The 18378-nt window shown below is 44.9% G+C and overlaps 1 protein-coding gene across 1 annotated transcript; it reads right to left on the bottom strand.

The window, feature by feature from the left end:
- Positions 1–6098: 6098 nt before the first annotated feature.
- On the bottom strand, positions 6099–9721 carry LOC105004770 (serine protease 44-like). The gene is made up of 6 exons (XM_010862502.1): positions 9640–9721; positions 8905–9061; positions 7990–8255; positions 7337–7339; positions 7071–7222; positions 6099–6499 (listed from the first exon to the last, which is right to left on the bottom strand). Exons 1-6 carry the CDS (start codon positions 9719–9721, stop codon positions 6263–6265), a joined length of 897 nt encoding a protein of 298 aa, XP_010860804.1. The 3' UTR covers positions 6099–6262.
- Positions 9722–18378: the final 8657 nt, after the last annotated feature.

Raw genomic sequence — 18378 nt, 5'->3', positions numbered from 1 at the left:
CCCCCACCTCCCACCCCCCACGACCCCCCCGCCAAATCCCATGACCCACCCCCACCCCCCGACGAGGAGCCCAAGACCAGTCTCCTCTCATTCCTGCCCGCCCGGGCCTCACTGAGAAGTGGCTGAAAGACAAGGAGCCAGACCAGGAGGCCCAAGGAGCCGCCGCCACAGCGGGGGACACCTGGGGCCGCCATGGGCACTTCTGCTCGCCTCTGCACTCTGCAGCGCCCCCTTGCGGAGGCTCCGCGCCTGCCCTCCTGTTGGCGGGATCACACGACCAGACCGCGGACGAATCCCAAAGAGGCTCCTCCAAGATCTTCCCCTCCAGGTTATTCAACAAACACATATTCTACCCAGTGTTCTTAAGACCCTTGAACATATAATTAAGTCCTTCGCCTTAGAGATAGTCTGGATTCTATCCCTCAGCGTGATATAACCACAGGAACCCTTTAAAAAAAGAAAGAAAAGCAACCTGCCCAATGAATGATTTAAAGAATTTAAAAAAAGAAGAAGAAAGTATGGTAAATAGGAAATACAGGGGAAAACAGCAGTTTTGAGTCTGCATATAGTACCGTCTGCAGTACATGTGAATGAGTAAAACATACCAAACAACAAAAGGACTTTCATATTGGAGGAAAATGCAAGGTCCAGAAATGAGACTCTTTGAAGAGACAAATTTATACAAAGAGATACAGACACATGGAAAATAAAGGAATAGAAAGGGAAATGCCAGGTCACACTGGTGCAAAAAACCCAAAAAAGCTAGGAGTAACAATTCGGTAATTAGATGAAGCATTTCAGGCAGAGGTTGTATAAGGGACAATGGGAATTACAGTAAGAACAAGACATGAAGAAGGGGATGCAACGACAAGCCTTTAAAAGGTAAAGCAAATGAGACCAACTTATGGGAACTGGGGCTTCTTACATACTACTCTTGGGAAGCTGATAATTTACATAGGCAAAATTAAGCAAATATATAGACTATTTTACTCTCACAGCTCATCACCTAGACCTAACTGCACTATGATGAATTTTACAACTACCAACAGAGAACACTCACTCTTATTGCACACATAGAGAACTTTCAGAATCAAGGCCCTCAAGAAAATCAGTAATCTCAAGGAATCAATGTGTTGATTCTGTTCATGAGCCACACATCAATAACATGAAAATCAACTTGAAAAAAAAAACAAAAACTCTTCCTGAAACAAAGCCAAAACTCTAGATAATGATCCTCCTTTTAAAATTAGGAAATTATTTTTAAAAAATTAGGAAATCATGAGGGAAATTTGACATTTTGAGGATCAATACCACGGAAAGCATTACCTATGAAATTGCATGTGATACAGCCATAGTAGTAGTCCCAGAAAGGAATTTATAGCCGTGACTATATCAGAAAACAAAGACAACTGATAACAAATGAGCTAACTCAACTGAAAATGGGGAAAAAACCATAGAGTAAACTCAGTGAGAAAGTTTGGGAGAAAGGAGGAAATAATGAAAAACAGGAACAGGAAAAAATAAAATAGAGAAAAATTAAAGAGAGGATTGACACAATCTGAACTCTGTTCTTTGAAAAGCTTAATAAGAGAGAACGTTTTAGAAAACAAGAGAAAAAACATATTACAAAATGAAAAAAGGGAAGCAACTTAGGCACATGTTTAATCCTTAAAGAATACTACTAAATGCCTCTGTGAACACTCCTATGGCCAAGAGAGAACAATGGGCACTGCCCTTCCTGCCTCAAAAAGCCAAAAAAAGACAAAAATATGAAACAACCCTTTTCAAGACACTGGACACCAGGCCACAAAGGATGGACTGCTGAGTGAGGGAGTGAGCCTACTACTGCCCTGCTGACTGCCCGAGGCAGGGCTGCAGACAGACAGTGGGGAGAGTGTCAAAGGAATTTAACTGCACCCCAAAATAAAGCCCAAGAATATTTCTGGGAAAGTATCAGACACCAGGGAAAGGTCACAATGTCTGGTATCTGATCACCTAATACTCCCCACTCGAGGAACAAGAAAATACAACCCATCAAGGCAACAGTCAATCAATCACAACAAACCCAGAAGGGACACAAACATTAAATGCACAGGCAAGACTAGTGAAACAGCCACTCGGACTGTGTCCTACATACACACGCAGACTTTAGATAGACATGCTAAAGATGGAAAAGGATGCCAAGCAAACTCTAGATATAAAACCCGGCATGTGTGAGATGAAAAACATACAGTAGGGTGGGATTAACACCACAATAAACATCTAGAAAAAGCCATTAACAAACTCAGAGGCATGACAATTTAAAAAAAAAACAAAACCACACATGAAACACCAGTAAGAAAGCATAAAGAAACAGCACTGTGAGCTGGGAACTAATACATGGGTCACGGAACTTCCAAAGTGTTTCAGACAGAGAGACAAAAATATTGTAAGAAAAAATAGCAAATACTCTTCAAATATGATAAAAGCTGTAACTCCAGAGATCTAAAAAGCTCAATGAACATCAAACGAAGAAACATGAAGACAAGAAGATCAAAGTACAATATCAGAAAATTTCTCAAAACAAAAAAATAAGAGGAAAAAAATGAAAATGACGGGACATTTTGTAGCGGATGCAGTGGAAGTAATGTGCTTAGTTGAAGTCACCAAAGGCGTTGCTGGGCTTTCTTGTTTCAGCTCTCATATTATAAACAGACGTCCTACTCCGAGTCTACTCAGTGCCATATTTTTGCATTTCTGTGCTGTTGGCTGGTGATTTCCCTGTTTGAAAAGGCTCCACCCATTATGCTGGAGTGCTGTCTAGCACCCCTGAGGGCTCCAGCCTGGGATGCACACTGCAGAGAAAACAGATGGGTTAGGTCACCTCCACACAGGTAGGAACTACACTGCTGTTGGCCACGAGTTCAATGGCACTGAATCAACAGAGTGTATTAAATAAAGTGCTTTTAAGCAAAAAGAAACATAAAAAAAGATTGCCTTTTTGTCACTTAGTGAAAATGCTGTGATCAGAGGTTCCCAGGAGTCTAATACTGCATTTGCCTGAGAAGCAACTCTTCAGAGCTGGCTAATTCAGTGCTCAGAGCTGCTTCATAGAACATATCACCACAAAACCTGATGATTTTACCATGAGTGCTTAGGGTGGTTTGTCACCCACCAATAGGTAACTGACGCACTTACCGAAAGTCAGATTGTCCTACCTTGGCTGGGCCAAGGGTCCTAGATCAGTCCCCTGGAAACACACTTTGAGACAGATCTGTATGCCAGGGTTTGTTGAGGAGTGCTCTGGGGAAGATTCACACCTGGACGGGAGCAGGTGAGGCAGAGCTGGGCAATAAGAGAAGCTTAGCAGTCATGGGGTTGCAACTGAGGTCTCAGCTGATCCTCAAGAAGCCCTTCCCAAGTTGTCCTAAAAGGAGGCAAGGAGGCTGGGCCTTCACATTCCTGCTTGACAGACAGACATTTAACATGGGCTACCTGCTGTGAAAGGGTGGCATCTTGAGTGAATTGAGTGTAGCGCTTGCCCGTGAGGGAGCTATGACTGTATTCACAGATGCTGGAGAACACGTGTGACTTAGCAGAAATGCCACACTTCACTACTGAGCTCCTGAGTCCTTTGGACATGATCCTAGGATCCTTGTCATTTGGAGACCTTGCTCACCATCTGGTGTGATAGGATATTTCAGGGTGAATTCATACATTTCCTGGCCCACTCCTGGATACTACTCAAGCCATTTCTCCAAGAAGCCCTGGCTTCTGTGGGTAGAAAATCATTATTTCAAACCACAATTTGGGCATTAGAAACTCACATAGGTATGCCTCACTACTCCTAATGACTGGAAGCCTGCAGCATTTTCTATTGGGTTTTGTGTCCTTGTCTTTTGAAGTCCAATATTTTCACTAGAACTCACTTCCTACCTGTCAATCTCCTCCTCTCCCTGTTAGCTAGCTCTTTCAGAGGGTGGTTCCATCCAGACACCAAGCCCTGACCTAAGGGTCATCCTAATGACCACCTCTTCCCTCCCACCTGAGCCCCACATCTTATTCCTGCTCAGAGCCTAGTTCCTAATCACAACAGAAAGTCCGTGTATATTTGCCAGCAAGGGCAAAAATGGCTGCCATTACACTGGAGGCTGCCGCTCTCGTTTCTGAGAGGCCATGCCTGACGTTTCTAGGACCTAGAGGCTGATGCTCAACATCTGAGTTACTTGAACTGAAATCCCTCGCCCACCACAGGAAGAACATTCTGCTGCCAGCAAACAAAGTGCACCCACACTGAGGCTGTAGCCTCCCCAGGGCTTGGGATTCTCCTCCAGCAGGGGCTGGAACATCAGCTTCCCATATGGGATTTTCCCTCTTTGATAAGACAACCTGGGCAGGAAAAGGAGGGCAGAGCAGTGAGCTGAGAGGCCCTGAGAGAAAGGAGTAAGGTGACAGAGGAGACATCAGTATTCACTTTCCATTCACTCACTCGCTCACCAAACAGTTCCTGAAATTGCTCTACCTGAAACCTGGAGCTGGAAGCGGGAAGACACAGAGTGTCTTAAGCTTGGGCACAAAATGCCACCAAGAGGAAAGCAGAGTAGGGAACCTGCCCAGGGCCACCAGAGTCAGGGGAGCCCAGGAGAAAGCACATTTCACGGCCCAGGGTCGTCCACAGGAGACACTCTGGGGAGGACTCAGTGCTCATAGTGGAGGCAGAGAATGAGAAATGAGGAGCCGTACTGACATTCTCAGCAACAGAACATCACTGGACAGAGCAGGGGAGCTTGTTCTGAAAGAAGGCTGCAGGTGAGAATGGCATGGAATAGCCAGACTCAGGCCTCTGAGTCCGCATGACTGTTCATTTCTGTAAATAACTGTACTAGAATGTATCTGTGTGTGCTCACTCATGTCGGACTCTTTGCGACCCCGTGGACTGTAGCTGCCAGGCTCCTCTGTCCATGGGATTTCCCAGGCAAGAATACTGGACTGGGTTGCCATTTCCTACTCCAGGGGAATCTTCCCAACCCATGATCTAACCTGCGGCTCCTGCACTGGCAGGCGGATTCTTTAACAGTGAGCCACCTGGGAAGCCCATGGTTCCGCTGAGGTCCACTTATATCTGGAAGCTTGAACACAGACCAAGGAAGGATGGGTGGACAGGACACAGAGCCTGGGAAAAGATCAGCAGCCAGTCCAGGTGACTATGGGACCCTAGGCCTGCTGATTGAGAAGCCACACACACACACAGAGCCAGACCCTCCATCCTAACCCCGTGAAAACTCAGCTCTTTGGGTCTCCTCCAGGCATGTCCCTTGCGGGGCGGCACGAGAGGTACAAGGCTGTGTGAGTGCGTCACGCCCTCATCTCCGCCCTCCTGCCTCCAGGCTCCCATGCAAACTCAGTTCCAACAGCCCCGCTTGGAGTGATGCTGACACCTACAAGAGGAGCATTAATGCCTAAAAGAGGCCCTGGACCCACTGCCTAAGACACCAGCAGGCTTCCATCCAGGTAGACAGGCTCCTCATCTCCCACCTTCTAGAGAGTAATGGACACCATGAAAGGTCCCTCAGCTCAGTGGGAAACTAGTTCTCTACAGCATGTTATATGCAACCCCACAACCTTCAGAAGAACAGAGATTCACAACACATAAGAGACTTTCTAAGCATTTATTGAGTTGACATCAGAAATCTCCACACTCCTTAATGTCTCAACACAACTTGGGGTGAGCCTGGATGTGGCCACTGGAGCACTGGGAAGGGGGTTCCAAGACTGAGCTGCCCCAGGAAGGCTTGTGTGGCAGAGGCTGGACCCTCACAGATGGATCCACGTCGGGAAGCAGGGGACCTTTGGCCAACCCAGACAACTGAGTCACATGCGGACGTGCTGAGGCCTCGCTCTCTCCCAACAATCACCATGTGCACTGATACGATAAAGTGTCAGATAATGCTGCTGCCAGGGATGATGTAAAGATGTTCTGCAAGATGTGGGTGAAGCACCCTGAGGCATCGCTGCAGGTCACTCTCCATCCAGCTGGGGGTGTTTCAGCCACTCCTTCCCAGCAGCAAAATGCGGCCATGGTGTATGTGTAGATGCGGTAGGTTCCTGGAGCAGCAGGCTGGAAAACTCTCAAGGTTTCTTGCTTCCATTTCTCAGTCACGTGGACCTCCACATGGTCAATGGATTCCAAATTAAACTGAGGATAGGGCATTGAGTAGGAGTCAGAGGTCAGAGGCAGTGCTAGTCCAAGACTCAGAAACTGGAAGAAACGTGACCAGGGTGATCACGGGGTCAGCAGGATGCTCCAAGGCAGCACCAGACACAGAGGCAGGCTGAAGTAGCCCGTTGAATCTGTATGAGAGGTCTTACTCACTCTAGCAATGAGCCAATCCTTGTAGAAACTCACTTCTGTATAAACTCCTGGATACCCGCTGCGACCACAGCCAATGCCCCAGCTCACAATCCCCACTTGGACCCATGAATTATTAAATTCACAGACCAGGGGACCCCCAGAATCTCCCTAGATAAAGATAAAGAAACAAACACAGTGATGGAAGAGGGACAACGTCATAACAGCCTAGTAGCCATGCAAGGCAGTGGGAAGATGGACGTGCATGGGGCTCCCCAGGCACCACTAGGGCTCCACCAGCCCTAGGTTTCCATGTGTATGAGATCTGAGAATTGATAACATTTACCCAAATTGTGTATGTCATCAATACAGTCTATACCAAAAACTGAATATTCTCAAAGAAAATGTATGTACTCTGAGATATTAGTAATGAATAAAATCCTTACCTGTTTATATTGCCTGTCACTTAGAAGAGGCTATAACACATGACTTGTATTATTGGTATTTCATGCCTGACTCTCCCCTCCTCCCCTGTCTCCCTCTAGGCAGCATCAGGACCTCTCTCCTGAAGCATCAGGTCAGACCAGCCCAGCAGAGCCTTGGTGGCTTGTCCCCTTAAACCCTCAACTTGAAGACAGGTGACACAGGCACTGCCAGATCATGTAGGTCCTACCGCCTGTGGATGAGGAACATCTGGGAGGACAGCTAAAATGCAAAGGCAGCAAAGGGCCCATGAACTCACCTGGCAGGCATCCTTTCCTTTGGAGCTGATAGCACAGACAGTCCCCTCCTTGACCACATCAAACTGACTTTCCAACTTTTCGCTGAGCACCTCATTACAAGTCTCATAGCGAAGAATGTTTAGCTCAGCCTCCTGAAGCTCTTGTGTAGAAGCTTGTGGTACATCTGTAGAGAGAATTTAGGAGTAGTTTAGATCTGCCTAGTGGGACAAGACAGGTGCCCCCGGTACCCACTCTGGGTCTCAATACAATGTGTTCACATACAGACACCCTCGTAGGGGCAGTGGATATTGTTCCTGTTTGACACTACAGGACATGAGGCCCAGCGCTGATATGGCGAGAGTGGTAAAGAATCCAAACCAAGACAGGTAGAGAAGAACTAATAGAGGCAACCTGAGAAATTAAAACTAAATATCTGTCACTCTGAGCATCATTAGTAATAGCAACAGGTGTCCTGTCCATCAGTAAAGTATTTTTAGTTTAGAGCAGGATCAGACTCTCAAGACACATAGTACCCCAAGAGTACCAAACCCACCCTCTCCCCAGGGATAGAAGTCTCTACAGTTTCTTCCAGAGGCATTCAATGGCCTCTTCTCAGTCACAGGAAGCTCCCTGTCCACCAAGACCAGTACTTCCAGTTGGGACAGCTCAGAGTAGCTGACAGATCGACATCCCCTGAGTTTAATAATCCACCCTGGAGAGAACCCACTTTGCTTGTCGCTCAAGCCCCCAGGTCCTGACATACTAACAAAAATTTGTAACACCATCAAATGACTCCCATCAGCATCTTCTCCACCCTCCTCCCTTACCTACTTGCTAGAAAATTGCCTGTCTCTCCCTTTAGTTTGGAGGCCCACACCTGGGCACCAGGCAGCCCCTTCCCCAGCCCAAGTTTGCTGCCATCTTGCTTCAAAGTCTCACCTTCTTCCTTTACTTTTCCCCATCCAGTCACCCAGCACTCTGTACCAGCTTGGACCATGAAAGCCTTTTCAGGGAGGCACACGGGTTGGATGCTCGCAGAGAAATTCACAGGGAAGGCGAGCAGAGCAAGGGCAATGTCATTTTCGATTATTCCGATAGGATTGAAATGTTTGTGGATAACGATGTCTTGGACTGGGACCGTGACTGCCATTGTGGAGGTTTGCTGCAACTGTGTGATTCCCATCTTCACTGTGTATTCCACATGGCTGCAGAGAGATCCTGGAAGCTCTACACTCCCCTTCCACATCTTCTAGGCTCCCAGCCTCGTCCTATCTCCAAAGCCGCTCATCAGTCACCTCCCTCCCTCCAGACCACATCCCTTCCCAGATCCCTGATCAAGCGGTTCTCAAAGTCTGGTCCCCAGATGAGCAGCATTGACCTCACATGGGGGCTTGGTAGAAACACAAATTCTCAGGTCCCACTCCTGACCTACTGAATCAGGGGATGGAGACACACAGTTATTGTTTTAACAAGTTCTATGGGTGTACCCATGCTCATTAAAGTTTGAAACCACTGAAAGTAAAGCCAAATTGATCAGCTACAGTCCATTCCCCTTAAATATTTCCTCTTGCAAGTCTTTGCGCATATATTTTTTCCCTCTCCACGTCTTGCCACTTGACTTGAAGGCTAATCCACACAGGCTTTTTAAAAAAAAAAAAAAGGAGCTCTGAACCTGATTTGGGGTTTGACTTTCCAGCCTATCAAGGGCCCTGACATTACCTACCTCTGACTATAGCCTGAAGAGCTATAGTCAGGGACTGTGACCCTTGATTTTAGATGAGGAAGAGGAAGCTCAGGAAGGGGTTAGGACTGGCTCTAACCTGAAGCCAAAAGCCCAGAGCCCCCAAAACTCACCCAAATATGCAATGGGCCGCGGTCAACACCCACCGACTGCCAATGAGGGAGCCTCCGCATATGTGTTTTTGATTGACCTGCAAGCTGACCTGCCACGGCCACTTCTTCTCTGCGGCTGGCCTTCCACCAACTATCCTCGAAGTCCGACGGCCACACGCTAGAGCAGGTCAATGAAGGGAGAGGACTGAAAGTGAAGCCATTGACACCACTGCCACCAGAGCCCGATGAGCCTCAGAAGTCTCAGAACCCTCAAAACAATGCCATGTCCCCTCCAAGCCCCAGGCCAGGCCTGTGTTCCCCTAAGACTCCTCAGAGAATGGCCATGTCCTCTCAGATCTCAGGGGCAGAGTTGGGTCTGCTCAGATGGCCCAGGGAAAACTTGTGCCTCCTGAGAGTCTCCTCCCCCAGAGCAGGGGCACCTGCCCCTCACCCCAGGCTAGTTCTCTGCCACAGGGCTTGGCCAGGAAACATCACCTGAAGGAAAGAGGGGTTTGGGGGTCTCTCCTGGTGCCTGTGGGAGTGTCATAGCCTTGTATGAATCAGAGTCATTTAAGGTAAACGCCACCAAATTGGGGGCTACCGAAGTCATACGGGATTCAGGGGCCCCGGAAGTTCCCAAGGAGGCAGCTTCCAATGGCGTGCTCCGGGGTCCTCGCGACCACCCCAAGGTAGGTGGAGAGGGTGAGGGCAGAGCTGACCTGCCCTGCGCCCCCTCCCCACCCACCAGGGCCTCACTGAGCCAAGGTTGAAGGGCCAGGAGCCAGACTAGGAGGCCCAGGGAGCCGCTGCCGCTCTGGAGGACACCTGGAGACGCCATGGCACCTCTGGTAGTCGCCTCCAGGCTCTGCGGCGCCCCCTCGCGGCGGCTGCACGCCTGCCCTCCTGATGGTGGGGAAATGGCTCTGTCGTGGGGGCAACTTCTCTTCCCCGGCTCTGAGCGGACTCATTTATGAGTGACTCCCAGATGCCTGACATCCCCTGGCCAAGGTCCCTGGCCACAGAGAGTGACAGCCACGCCACTGCCGCACAGAGATGCGTCCATCACTCCCTGTAGGGCTGGATTAGGCCTTTCCTGGCATTTCCCTCCCCTTCTTGTTGGCAGTAAAAATTTAAATTCCTCAATATAAACGCTGCACTGAACGTTAGCAACACTGAGTTAGGCATGATACTGATATCTTTTTAAAAATCTACATCCACATGAAAAGAACCATTGGTAAAATGCAAATTAAAATCACAGTGAGATATCACTACACATCTAATAGACTGGCTAAACTTTGAAAATTGTGACAACACCAAATACTGACACAGATGCAGATACGCTGGACCACTCATACACCGTGGTAGGAATGTAAAATATTACAGCCACTTTGGGAAACAGATCTGCAGTTTCTTATAAAACAGAATGTGCAATTACCATATGACTCAGTAATTGCACTCCTGGGCATTTATCCCAGTGAAATAAAGATTTACATACACACTCGTACAGGCACAGACACACAAATACTTCAACAAATGTTTATAGTGGCTAAATTCATGGTAGCCAACATCTGGAAACAACCTTGTAATAGAATAATGGCTTCCCAGAGAAATTCCCATTCTAATCACTGGAACTTGTGACTATATTACATGGCAAAAAGAATGTGATAAAATTTAAAACTCTGGAGAAAAGAAGATTAACCTAGATTGCATACATAAAAGTGGCCACAATACTTTGCAGCTCCTCCTGTCAAGAGACAAAATCAGGGGCTTCCTTAGTGACTTAGTGGTAAAGAGTCTGCCTGCCCATGCAGGAGACATGGGATTGATCCCTGATCTGGGAAGATCTCGCATGACGTGAGTAACCAAGATGTGTGTCTCAACTACTGAGTCTGTGCTCTGGAGCCTGGAAGCTGCAACTGCTGAGCCCACATGCCGTAACTACTAAACTGGGAGTCGTAGAGCCCACGCCCTGCGACCAGAGAAGCCGCTGCAATGGAAAACCTATGCACTGGGACTAGAGAGTGGCTCCTGCTCGCCACAGCTAGAGAAAAGCCCGCATGGCAACGGAGACTGCTCAGACAGCCTAAAATAAAGAAATGAAATAATTCTTTTAAATCACTAGGAAGAGAACTCAATAGTTTTTTAAAAAAAGAGAGAGGCAAAGTCAGACTGTGATAGAAGCAGCCACGTCGTGCTGTGCTGTGCTTAGTCGCTTCAGTTGTGTCCGACTCTTTGCGAGCTGACGGACTGCAGCCCGCCAGGCTCCTCTGGCCACGGGATTCTCCGGGCAAGAATAATGGAGTGCGTTGCCATGCCCTCCTTCAGGGGATTTTCCCAACCCAGGGATCAAACCCACATCTCTTATGTCTCCTGCATTGGCAAGAGGGTTCTTTCCTACCAGCACCACCTTGGAAGCCCCACTTGGTCTATCGGTTCAGTCGCTCAGTCATGTCCAACTCTTTGTGACCCCATGGACGCAAGGCTTCCCAGTCTATCACCAACTCCCGGAGTTTGCTCAAACTCATGTCCATTGAGTCAGTGATGCCATCCAACCATCTCATCCTCTGCCGTCCCCTTCTCCTCCTGTCTTCAATCTTGCGCAGCATCAGGATCTTTTCCAGTGAGTCAGTTCTTCACATCAAGTGGCCAAAGTATTGGTCTATATGACCTGGCAAATCCTATGGTGCTAGAGTTTGCTGTGGTGAATTAAAATGCTTGTAAGAAGTCTTTGCTATGTCCTAATTAGAGAGTCACTGTATAGATCCCTACAGTTCTGAAGCAAGACCACACACTCTGCTGCAAAGAAACTATATTCTTTGAAAAGCAACTTCTGGCACACTACTGAATCCTAAAAAGAAACTAAATACCAGACCACAGGACATTATGTGACTAAGAGACCAGTGCCTCCTATCATAAGGTGAATATTTAGCCAAATTAAGTCATAAACTCAGTTAGAAAAAGCAAATTCACCACTCATTGGAAGCCATATATTTGGGATTAGATCATGGCAGGTCCTGAAGACACAAGTAAGCTGTGCAAAGAAAAGGCGTAGACACCACCATCCCCCATCATGGCACTTATCTGTATTGAACTGAAGCTTCTCCATCAGTTCACACTCATAGCCTGATAGGCAGGATCCTATGACCAATTGATGAAAGAAGAAAAAACCTGGGCCTGGTTCACAGATGGGCTCAAAATCTTAGTGCCAGCTGAAAAGAGACAGCTGTGGCACTAGAACCTCATTGAGTAGTTACGTATACACATGTACATTCTTTATATAGCCAGCATTGCCTGCTGATAATGCCTTTGCTGACACCACTCTCAGTGGACTGAAGAAACATGTAACTTGCCATCATGGAATCCTGAGTAACATCACCTGACATACAGGGGCCTGCTTTTTGATCAGGAAGGTGCCAAGTAGGTACATGGTTAAAGGATCACTGGAACAGTCATAAACTTCATTATATAGAAGTTAGAGGATTGATCAAATACTGGAATGGCCTCTGTATTAGTTTTCTCTGTTCTGTAACAAATACAAATTCAGTGGCTTAAAACACATTTACTACACATTTACTATCTTACAGTTCCTGTGGGCCAGGAGTCCAGGCACAGTTTACCTGGGTCTTCTGTAAGGCTGCAGTCAAGGTGTCAGCCAGGGCCAGGTTCTCATCCACCGGGAGACTCGACTGGAGAAGAGTTTCCTTCCAAGCTCAGTCAGTTGTTGCCTGAATTTGTTTTCTGCTGTTGTGGGACTCATGGCAGCTTGCTTTTCCAAAGATAGCCAGGGCGAGAAAGACACAGAATGAGTCCTCAGCAAGGTAAGAGTTTTACATATTGCAACATAATGTTAAGGGTGACATCCCACTCCTGAAATCAATCAATCAGATTCACTTTTCAAATTTCCTTGATGGGGAAGTAAAAATGACTAATTTTATTAAGTAGTGACCTTTTGGTCCACATTTATTTAAGATTCGGGGTGATGAAATGACAATTATGCACAAAGCACTTCTGCTGTATAAAAAGTCTTTTGGACTCTGTGGGAGAGGGAGAGGGTGGGATGATTTGGGAGAATGGCATTGAAACATGTATAATATCATATATGAAACGAGTCGCCAGTCCAGGTTTGATGCATGATACTGGATGCTTGGGGCTGGTGCACTGGGACGACCCAGAGGGATGGTACGGGGAGGGCGGAGGGAGGAGGGTTCAGGATGGGGAACACGTGTATACCTGTGCAGATTCATGTTGATATATGGCAAAATCAATACAATATTGTAAAGTTAAAAAATAAAATAAATAAATAAATGGAAAAAAATAAAAATCATTGAATTGTACACTAAAAGTGAGTGAATTTTATGATATGTAAATTATGCCTCAATAAAAGTTTTCAGAAACCTGAAAAAAAATAATAAATTAAAAAAAAAATCCAAAGAGCAGAAATACACCAAACAGCAAATAGGTCCAAGATGAAATGTTTAAAAATAATGGATTATTTCCATTATCTGAATGGTGGAGACTGTTTCAGAGTTTTTATATATATCAAAACACATTTAATTGTTCACTTAAAATATATGAATTGCATTTTATGTAAATTACCCATCAATAAAGCTCTGGAAAAAAAAAAGTAGGATGTTCACTCAAGCAAACTGTACATCTGTTAAGCTGACTTATCAGCTTTTATCATGGGATATCAGTTTTACTTAAAAGAGTGACTAATAAATTGTGGTAATTTAGACTTACATATTTGGCAGACATATGATCAAGAATAAAGTTTTTTTAAAGAGTCTGCAACTTTTAAGAAAACAAGTGACAGTATTTGTTGCCAATGATAAGATTTGAGCTTAGAGGTGAAAAGTTTCGGAAAATTTATATTTGCTCTCATGAGTTCAACACCTTTCCAATAGTTAAATACTTTTCTGACAACAGTAGTGGTAACATGAGTGAGTGTGATTTTTTATTATGTAATGAAATGTGTCAACATTTGGGAATTCTATATAACAAAGTGAACCAATATTTTTCAATGATTTACAAAATTATGCATAGTTTCAAAAGATCCATTAGAAGTGAAAGATAGACTTCTGAAGTTCAGTGTATTTTCATATCCTTACTTGTCATCTGTGCCTTCTTTCTATAAAATGTTTGCTCATAATATCTACTCAGTTTTACATTTGAGCTGATTTTAAAGTACTTTCTGTTTAGTTTTTTTATATGCGTCCTAATCTTTTGTTGGAGTGTTGGTGTTGGAGAAGACTCTTGAGAGTCCCTTGCACTGCAAGGAGATCCAACCAGTCCATCCTAAAGGAAATAAGTCCTGAATATTCATTGGAAGGACTGATGCTGAAGATGAAGCTCCAATACTTCAGCCACCTGATGCGAAGAACTGACTCATTGGAAAAGACCCTGATGCTGGTAAAGATTGAAGGCAGAAGGAGAAAAGGACAACAGAGGATGACATGGTTGGATGGCATCACCGACTCGATGGACATGAGTTTGAGCAAGCTCCAGGAGATGGTGATGGAAAGGGAAGTCTGGCGTGCTGCACTCCATGGGGTCTCAAAGAGTCAGACACAACTGAATGATTGAACTGAATCCTTTGTTAGTAATGGGTATTTCAAGTATCATTCATAATCATGATTTGTCTTTTCACTGGATTACATGTTTTGATGAACAAAAGTTATTTAACTATAATGCAGTCAGAAGTAACCATCTTTTTCTTTATCATCTATGCTTTGGGGGTCTTATTTTTAAAAGCCTTCCCCACCCTGGGGTTTTAAAGGTACTGTCCTATATTTTCTTCTAAAAGTTTTAAACTTCTGTTTCTCATGTTTAGTCTTTCATCCATGTAGTTATTAAATACATAGCATGAGACAGGAATTCAGTTTCTTTTTTTTCTACTTAACCATGTCTCCTAACACTATGTACTGAATGGCCTACTATGCCCCCATTCATCAACAGTGCCACCTCTTTTATATATATATACGTGTCCGTAGATACTGAGTCTGTTTCTGGCCTCTCCAGTCTTTCCATCGTTCAATTTACCTATGTCTGTGCCAGTACTATGGTTTCTTGACCACCAGAGCTTTTGCGCATCAACATATGAGAGAATGCATTCTCCTACCTCAACTTCTTCATTAGGGTTTTGGCTACTCTTGGTACTCCATACACGTTTTAAAATAAGTTTGACAGTTATTTAAACTGTTGAACATTCTATTTGAATTGCATTAAATCTAAAGACCATTTTGGGGAGAACTGCCATATTCATGGTATTACCCTTTCCTATTCATGAACTTGGGGTATCTCTCCTATTTAGATCTTCCTTCACATCTTTCAATAAAATTTCATAAATGTTCCCATAAAGTCATGCACATCTTTCAGAAATGCAATTTTATGTTATTCTTTTATTTAATAATGCTATCAAATTACTTTATCAGTTTGGAAAGTTTGTAGATTTTGATGGGTTTCTATACTGACAACCAGGTTATGTACAAATAATTATATTTTTTTCTGTAATGAACATGTTCTCTTTGCTCTTCATGAACATTCTCTCATTCTATTTTGGGTAGTCCTGTCTTGCTTAAAAAAAAAAAAACTAAAAATTATAAATTGTTTACACAGTCATGATTTTAGATATCTGTTATTTCTTCTTTGCTCACTTTATTTGTTAAGGTACAGGCTAAAATGTGGTAACAGAGATATCTGAAGATACAGTGGCAAAAATAACAAAGTTTACTTCTCTCATACCCGTCCACCTATAGGCAACCCAGGTCAGTTTCTGCCACCCTTAAAATGGGCATACACCTGCATCCAAGATGGCACCTCCATCTTCCTCACCTTCCACTTTGGGAAGGGGAAAGAGCCAAGAAAGTCTGCCCATGTCTGCCGAGGTCCACCCCGGCTGATCCAGGGTATTCGAAGCGGGGACGGCATCAGCGAATACACTAAAGAGTAATAGAATGAGGATAGCTCAGCAGGAAAATTCAGTGGAGAAAAGAAGCTGAGTAGCTTGGTTTACGCGGGAAACCAATAAAACTTCAAGACAAGAAGCTTGCACCACTTACGTAGGCCGCAGGCATCCTTCCGTTCTCCCAAAGGAGAGGAGACACTGAGGCCTCCCCGGTTGGATCTTAGAAGCCCAGGCATAATTAGTAAGCATGGCTGGCTCCGCGCTCCAGATGGAGACTCAGCCAGAGTTTGAGAGAGAGAGAGACATGGGGATACCAGTATTTCGAGGAACTGATCCCAATTCTTTATTTTCCAGAGTCTGTTTTTATACACTGAGATGTTATACAAAAGTCATGCGGGGACAGCAGTCCTGACTTTTATTAAAGTCAGGTGCTTCATACAAATGTATACAGAAGTCTTAATGGTGTTACATCATCTTCTGGCCAGGGGGGCCTGCTGACAATTTATGACCCTCTCCTTGTGACAGTGGTCAGTCAACCAGAACACTTATTTCTCCATGGGTGATTATTTTTGAAACAGACGCCACCCAAATAAAGTTACATTCCTATAGGGTGAGGGTGTAGTGGGTTTTAGTTAAAGAAAGAATTTACTTAGCCTAAGGTCCAACGTAATTAATATCAAAGTTTAATACTTATTTCTTCTATATATTCATTAACGTGTATAAGGGCAGGGGATGTGGAAATTTAGCAGTAAACATTGGCTCAACAAATGAAAAACCCTTCACCAATACAATTTCTAATCAGCCCACTATACTTATACTAATAGTTTTTTAACTTCTCTAAAGAACCTGTTTTTAGAAGGTTTAAAGCATCTCATGCCTCTCACGGTTGGGAGGCTGTGAGCAATCACATGTGGCCGGACAAGCCTGTCAGGCAGGCTAGAGAAGCTTCAGAGGAGTTTGTAGGTTGAAACACTCCTATCACACCCAGGAATTATTATTAACTGGAGCTCTAAGTTAACTCCTTCTCCAAAAGAGGCGTTGGGGGACAGTCCCCTGTAAAGTCAGAGGTGTAGGTGAGAGCAAAAGTAGTAAAGTAGGCAGGCTCTGGTTATGGGGGTAGATGCTCGAGAATTTCCAGGGGGACTCCTGAGGCTCAATCCTGCCTTTGCGTATGTCGAGCCTCCTTCCTCATGACCTTTGCCATTGGCAGAGTGCCTCCCGCTGGCTCCCTGCACATGTCCCTTTGAAAGGCACATCCCTCCAACAGCACACATTACTTCTATTTACATCTGCTGCTGCTGCTGCTAAGTCGCTTCAGTCGTGTTCGACTCTGTGCGACCCCATAGACTGCAGCCCACCAGGCTCCTCCATCCATGGGTTTTTCCAGGCAAGAGCACTGGAGTGGGTTGCCATTGCTAATGAAACATAAATTAGGTACATGGTCCCCCTAGGCTTCAAGGGAAGCTGACAAAGGTAATTTTTAAGTGGGTGACCACCCAGATCACTCAGGATCCATTTTACCAGTTTGGTGTACCCATCCCCAAACTGCTCTGGTTACAGCTACTAAGAACTCACACCTGCATCATTCTCAGGAGGTTTACCTTTGGGAACATGGAGTCTCATTACAGGAGGTGACAAGGAGTTGCATTCCTACTTCTGATCCTTCCAGTCATCCTGGCTTCCAGTGTGCCCAGTGATTTAGTGGTACTAGGGCACAAAAGCCCAGCTCTTGTGCCTTAAGACTGGAAGAATTCTCTAGTATAACACAGATCCCAGAATTATGCTAAGCATAGACTTCACCTATCATCACTTTCTTACTAAACTTTTTCCCCTTACCTATCCTGCTTCCTTCACACTCATACAGGTTTCCCCTGAAAATAACCCTCTTAAGTGTTTGAACATGAATCCCTGTCTCAGAATTTGCTTCTAGAGAAATGATCCAGTGGGTGCTGGAGCTGGCTTGTACCAGTTCACGAGAGCCAGTAGTTAATTTGCAGCAATTTTGTGAGCTAGTTGTTTAAAATTACTATTATTGTTGAAAATTAAAGTATAAAGCCTACAGTTAAAGAAATTACATTAAAAACAAAGGTAATAAATAATCAAAAGCCATCACTTTTGCATTATTTTACTGTATTTACCTGTGCTCTTGGGGTTATGTCTACTGTAGCTGTATGGTAGAAATTCTGTATAATGGTGCACATCTCTTCCCAACTCCAGACTCAATAATGTCATGTTACTTAACTTATATGCAGAGTACATCATGAGAATCGCTGGGCTGGAAGAAGCACAAGCCGGAATCGAGATTGCCAGAAGAAATATCAATAACCTCAGATGTGCAGATGACACCACCCTTATGGCAGAAAGTGAAGAGGAACTAAAAAGCTTCTTGATGAAAGTGAAAGAGGAGAGTGAAAAAGTTGGCTTAAAGCTCAACATTCAGAAAACTAAGATCATGGCATCTGGTCCCATCACTTCATGGGAAATAGATGGGGAAACGTTGGAAACAGTGTCAGACTTTATTTTGGGGGGCTCCAAAATCACTGCAGATGGTGATTGAAGCCATGAAATTAAAAGATGCTTACTCCTTGGAA

The sequence above is a fragment of the Bison bison genome, unplaced genomic scaffold, assembly GCF_000754665.1.
Source record: "Bison bison bison isolate TAMUID 2011002044 unplaced genomic scaffold, Bison_UMD1.0 scf7180017864482, whole genome shotgun sequence".
Classification (NCBI taxonomy): Eukaryota; Metazoa; Chordata; class Mammalia; order Artiodactyla; family Bovidae; genus Bison; species Bison bison.
Note: the sequence above shows the minus strand (reverse complement) of the source record. Positions and strands in the feature narration are given on the sequence as shown.